Source organism: Dipodomys ordii, unplaced genomic scaffold (genome assembly GCF_000151885.1).
Source record: "Dipodomys ordii isolate 6190 unplaced genomic scaffold, Dord_2.0 Scaffold7607, whole genome shotgun sequence".
Lineage (NCBI taxonomy): Eukaryota > Metazoa > Chordata > Mammalia > Rodentia > Heteromyidae > Dipodomys > Dipodomys ordii.
This window is the reverse complement of record NW_012274820.1, coordinates 1-6,626: the sequence shown is the minus strand read 5'-3', so window position 1 is coordinate 6,626 and position 6,626 is coordinate 1. Positions and strand designations below refer to the sequence as shown.

The 6,626-nt window shown below is 42.5% G+C and overlaps 1 protein-coding gene across 1 annotated transcript; it reads left to right on the top strand.

Moving 5' to 3' along the window:
- Positions 1 to 3,572: 3,572 nt before the first annotated feature.
- On the top strand, positions 3,573 to 6,244 carry LOC106002331 (signal-regulatory protein beta-2-like; the record flags this gene model as incomplete). The annotated part of the gene is made up of 2 exons (XM_013037226.1): positions 3,573 to 3,942; positions 5,897 to 6,244. Coding segments are annotated over exons 1-2 (718 nt in total), but the record flags the coding sequence as incomplete, so codon positions are not given.
- Positions 6,245 to 6,626: the final 382 nt, after the last annotated feature.

Here is a 6,626-nt window from a genome sequence, read left to right as displayed (position 1 = left end):
CTGTGTTCCACAGAAAGATGTGAGGGAGAGCAAGACATTCTGAGTTCTCAAGAAGGAACAAACAAACTGCTGCATATTTGAGATAATGAAAAGCCTAGGAATTAAACCCATAGGAGACAACCCCTCAGAAAGGACAGAGATTTCAAAATCTCTAATTTGGCTGATTATTCATTTTCCCCTATGACCCCCAGCCCCTAAAGAAATGCAGATCTGGATTTTGGAGTAAAACAGTGAACTGGATGTTTCCTCCCTGTGACTTCATGCACGAAAAGGGTTAGGAAAACAAAAAAGAGCCTACATTCAAAATAGAGACTGCCAAGCACTGGTGGCTCATGGCTGTAATCCTAGCTACTCAGGAAACAGATCTGAGAATCATGGTTCAATATCCCAGGTAGGACAGCCCATGAGACTCTTATCTCCAATTAACCAACAAAAAGCCAGACTTGAAAGGAAAAGCCCACCTGAATTCAAACTCCAGTATCCAGCACTGGCACACACACAAAACAAAAAACAAAAAATAGGAAAGAAAAGGAGCATCAGAGTATCAGGAATCAAAGAAAAGAATGAAGAAACAGAAACAAGACAATGCAAAACTCCAGGCATCGGTGGCTTATGCCTGTAATCCTAGCTACTCAGGAGGTTGAGATATGAGGATTAAGGCTTGAACCAACCCAGGCAGGAAAGTCCATGAGACTCCTATACCCAATTAACCACCAGAAAACCAGAAGTGGTGCTGTGGCTCAAAGTGGAAGAGCACTAGCCTTGAGCAAAAGAGATCAGGGAGAGTGCCCAGGCCCTGAGTTCAAGCCCCACAAGCAGTCCAAAAAAAAAAAAAAAAAGCAATAAGACAATGCAGAGAAAAGTCAGGAAGAGTTCATAGCTCCCACCCTGACTTCCCAGGGGGAGGAAGTGAACGTTGAGCACACATTAATGCAGGCAGCCCTGGTGACAACAGACTGTCAGTCCTAGCCAGTCTGGCAAGTCTCAAACCCAGTGCAGGCTTTGATGTGAAAGGGACTCCTTCTGCACAACAGGCAAACATTGGAGAAAACATTCATTACATCAATTCCCATAGCTCAGAGAGCTTTAGCCAGGCTCCATCTTGACACAAGCCTACTAGACTTAGCTAGTCTGGAGACATGAAAACAATGAACAATCACAAGCCAGGGATACAATTTCAATGCCATTCCCATCAAAACTCCAATAATAATCTTCATGGAAATAAAGAACTCAATCCTAAAATCCATATGGAAGCATAGAATAGCCCAAACAACCAAAGAAATTCTGGGCAAAAATAGAAGTGCTGGAGATATCACAATATTTGACTTTAAATTATATTACAGAATCATAGTAACAAACAAACCAAAAAAAAAAAAAAAAGCATAGGAACAGACATGTGGACCAATGAGATAGAGCTGAAATCCCAGAAAAGGTAGCTGCACAGCTAAAACATCTGATTTTTATTTTCATTTTTACAAAAACGTCAAAATCCTACATGAAAGGATTAGTGCTGGGAAAACAGGGTTTCTACATGTAGAAGACTGAAACTAGACCCAACCATTCTCCCTATATGAAAATCTACTAAAATGAGTCAGAGACATTAGTCTGAAACTCTTAAACTGCTATAGAAAAACATAGAGGACACACTTGAAGAAGCAGGTATGCATGAAGACTCTAGTGGCTCTGGAAATAAACGCAAGAATTGACAAATGAGCAAATTAAAAAGCTTCTGCACAGCAAAGGAAACAGTTATTACCAAAAAAGGCTCTCTACAGAATGGGAGAAGATCTTTGCCAGTTAGTTACAATGTATTTGTGATCTATATTTACAGTCTGTAAAAATGAGTCCTAAAGTCATATAGTAAATAAACATCTATTCACAAAAACTGGCAAAAATAAGTAATAACTAGGTATCAAAAATAAGAATCAGCAAGACAGTCCACCCATACAGATAGGCCAAGAACATAGGGGTTAATTATTAACTTAAAACAGTAATATTTATTTAAGAATAAAGAACTTGTAACCTTCACCCTTGTATATTTTCCTCTAGGGTTTAAGCAGGATCTACAATATGCTTCTACTCAATAGAGCCCAATTATAGCATAACTGATTACAATGACATAAGAACCATCACTACTATTCCTTTCTCTCTTCTGATTGTCTTGAAGTAGAAAGAAGCCAGACATTTCAAGCAGTAGGGACTGGCTAGAAAGACCCACATGACAAAAAAAAAAAAAACACTTGAGAGGCTCAGTCTTATGCCATGCTCATGTTCTGCCAACACCGTGAGCAAACTGAGAACAAACCTTTCCCCAGTTGAACCTCCAGATGAGAACACCGCCCAGCTGATATGTTGATTGGTTCTAGGTGAGACCTTGAAATCAAGAACCAGTTTGGCTGTATCCGAGATACAGACTCACAGAAACTATGAAATAGTTCATAGGTGTTCACAGCCACTGTTTGTACCAGTTTGTTACCTAGCAACTAGTTGAGTATGGTGATGCATGCCTTTAATCCCAGTTACTGGGGAAGTAGAGGTAGGAAGATCATGAGTTTGAGGCCAGCCTGGGAAAAAATAGGCAAAACTTGAAAGCAAAATACAACCCAAAGATCTGGTGGTATTGCTCACCTGATAGAAAACTTGCCTCATATGTTAGAGAGCCATGGTTTTACCCTTAATTCTAGGAGAAAAAAAAACAACATACCAACATACTCGTTGACTAAAATAAAGCAAACATGAAAAGAAAGTCTGCAGAGTTTTGTAACACTTATCTGGCACACATCTTGTGTATCTTATGCAAACTCTGTCAGCGCTGCTTGTATGATAGATACTCAAGGACACACATTGCAAGAGTAATTGGGTACTAATACAATTGAGCTGGGAAGTATTGAGTTTTGCTGAAGAAAAAACAATCATCATATCTGAGATGCTTGTACAGCCAAGGAATCAAATTTCACCCCTTAAGGGAAATATCAACCTCATTAAAAATATATGTTTCCATGTTTATTTGGGGAGAAGGCGATGGATGAGTCAAACTTTGTGGGATGACAGAGCTGGTATACAATGGGAACTACCTCCACCTGTAGGCCATTTGTGGATTGTCTGCATAATATTTAACCACAAGTGAAATGTTTCTCATTCTAGGACATAAAGGAAAATCGGACTCAAATTCAACCTCACATTTTTTTAAAAATTAATTTGTGTATTCACTTGAAATATATTTAGTGCTGGGTGTTGGTGGCTCACACATATAATCCTAGCTACTCAGGAGGCTGAGATCTGAGGATACCGGGGCAGGCAAGTCCATGAGACTCTTTTCTCTAATTAACCACCCCAAAATCGGAAAGTGGTGCTGTGGCTCAAGTGGTTGAGTGCTAGCCTTGTTCAAAAAAAGCTCAGAGGTAAAGCCCAGGTCCTGAGTTCAAGCCCCAGAACTGGCATTTTTAAAAAAAAAAAATGTTATTTAGTGCCTGTGTTTCAGGCACTAAACATTTTGCCCACAGGAAAAGGAATGAAATTCTATCTTGGCCTTGAGCCAGACACTCAAGGAACCAAAACAGGAAACATGAAAAATGATTCTAAGTTTCTTTCCAGGAAATTCATTCGAAGAGGTAAAGGTAGACCAGCCTGAGAGTTCAGTGTCTGTCAATGCTGGAGATGAAGTCACCTTGCCCTGCAGCATGTCTTCTCTGTCACCCAAAGGAACTGTCTCATGGTTCAAAGAGGACGGGCCCAAACGGCAATTAATCTACAGTTTCAATGGAAATCACTTCCCCCGAGTAACTCAAGTACAGAAAACAGTACCCAATCAAATGGACTATTCCATCCGCATCAGCGACATGTCACCAAAGGATGCTGGCACCTACTTCTGTGTGCTGTTAAAGAAAGGGAATCCTGCCATGGAGCTCATGTCTGGTCCTGGTACCTATGTGTCTGTGAAAGGTGAGTAACAGCCTGACACACTTATTCCATTCCCTGGGCATGCACGTGCATGTGTAAAACTCTTCACGGTACCCTCAATGAATTATTACAGCTCATTGGTTAGTAGGCCTCTTCTTGCACAAACCATTCTCTGGGGTTGGGTTCTACAAGAAAGGACCTTCCGATAAAATTCTAGAGTCAAATGTCAAATATTAAATCAATCCATATCTGGAGGCTACAGTCCTTCTTCTCTGATGGTCAGATCTACCAAGGTCCAGAGACACAGGGAAAGAGACTCCCATGGTAAAAGATAGCTCATGGCATGACCCAAATAATAGGGAAATGGAGACCCAGAGGCTTGACTGGCTCTTTGAAGGTCTCAGAACTATTCCTGGGCTCAAATACAGGCAAGGCACTGCACTAGACTGAGAGTCTTTGAACTTTTAGTCACAGCCCTTTAAGGCGTAATCGTGTGTCTCGATTAAGTTTGGCCCCAAATGTCCAACACATCCTGACCCAAAGGAAAGAGCGATCTCCAGGCAGACAGATCATGTTCCCATGATTCCCTTCATCTGCCTCCATTACCAATGGGGATGTGATTGGGGCTCAGTAGCAGGCTGCAGGTGAAGTCTGGGACCACCAATGCTCATACAACAGGTCAATCACTAAGCGTGCAATTAATCACTCCACAGCCAGAGAATTCATCACTCCATGGCCTGGGAATTGTGGAGCCAGAGGAGGAGGCTTGTGTTTGACCATCTCCAGACTCTGGAGGGGCAGGATGTCTTGATGAAGGGCCCAATTGTATGTCTGACACTTGGGTTTCCCCAGGTGAGCCCTGAGCTTCCATGCCTTTATTCCTTGATGACAACCAGTGTTTCATTCTGGTCAACTTCATGTCATGAAGGGCCCTTGAGGCCACAGGCCCCTCTGTTCTGCAGCAGTGTTTCCCTGGAATCAAGGCACCTTTTCAAGGCACACAACTGGCCATGGAAAATCCATGTGTCCCTCAAACTCACTGGTGTGGCTACAGGCTACTTTGCTTCTCTCCTGTCCTGACCTCACTGGACAAGAGTTCCCTTCCCAGCTAACCTGCTCTTTTGTCTGTGATTATGATGTTTTGGAGGCACTGCTATTACCAGGGCCCATCACATCATGAAGTAGTAATGGCGGCTATGTTGAGAAGAGAGTGCGGGTCAGGAAAAGACTTGCAATTATGAGGATCCCTGAGACAATGGTTCTTATTTTTGAGAGAAAATGAGCCTTCCACTTTCCTTGTACCTCTTGAAGGATAAGTAATGGAACCATGCATAGGGTCAACCATCAAATGTTTCAGTTGTGCTGTCTCTCCACTTTCCCCTCTCCAAAACTCTCCAGCACTAATCTCTCCAGAAATTGCAATAGCTCTCTCGCCCTTCTCACAAGAGATGAAGCCGGTCCCATCCTCACTGGAAGACCTGAGTAGAAGGAGCAGAGTTGCACATTTAAGAATGTGCTGGGAATGTGGCTTAAAGGTAGAGTGCTTGCCTAGCATGCATGAATCCCTGAGTTCCATTTCTCAGTACCATATAAATAACAACAACAACAAAAAAAAGTGGTTCAAATGGTAAAGTGCTAGCCTTGAGCAAAAGAAGCTCAGGCATAGTGCCCAGGCCCTGAATTCAAGCCCCAGGACTGGCAAAAAAAAAAAAAAAAGTCCTGGCCTTTGGATGAGTAGAAAAACCAGTTTCTGTCTATGAATGTTAACCCTGCATAAGATCCCCACACTTCCTGTCTTCTTGCCTTGGTTAGGAGCCAAGAAATAGAAATGCGGGGATGACAAATGTGGTGCTCTGGACCTAACAATACCAGAGGACGAGCCGTCTCTACATAGAAGTCATGAATAAGACCCAACCATGGCCTGCATCCAGGTTCCCCCTAGGGTAGTCTGAGCCAAAGCAGGGGAAATGAGAAATGACTGTGTGTTTCTTTCCAGGAACCACAGACCAGACATCCCACGTACAACAAAATGAGATCTCACGGACTGTGGAAATGGGGAAGACGATCACCTTGAGTTGCACTGTGCCCGACACCCTCCCCAGCGGCCCTGTTGCGTGGTTTAAGGGATCCGGGCCAAATCGGAAATTAATCTTCAACTTCAAGGATGATCGCTTTCCCAGAGTAAAAGCTACTGCGGACACCAGCAAAGCTGGCAACACGGATTTCTCCATTCGCATCAGTGAAGTCTCTCTTGCAGACGCTGGAACCTATTACTGTGTGAAGTTCAAGAATGGGAAGCCTAATGAGTATCAATCCGGTCAGGGCTCCCAGGTGTTCGTGACTGGTGAGTGACACTCCTCTACCCTTTGCTGTGTGCTTTATTCTCAGCAATAATCTCTGTGTGATAGACTCTCAGCAATCATCTCTTCCTTTTAATGATCAACTACAGTACGAAAATATTCTTAAAGGTCCAATACATTCTGATCTTATCCTTTTCCCAGTAAGCTATGGGTACTTTTTATACAAGGATAAAGACTCAGAAAGGTTAACTGGGTGATAAAGGGTATTTCTGTTGACTTCTCAATATTCAACCAATCCCAGGGAGCTAAACTGAAAACTAAGATAATCTTATATCCATTACCAGTGGTAGATCCAAGTATAGAGCTTGTTAAATCTAGTGTGGATCTCTCTCTGACAGAGAAACATAGCAGCTAAAATAACTCTCC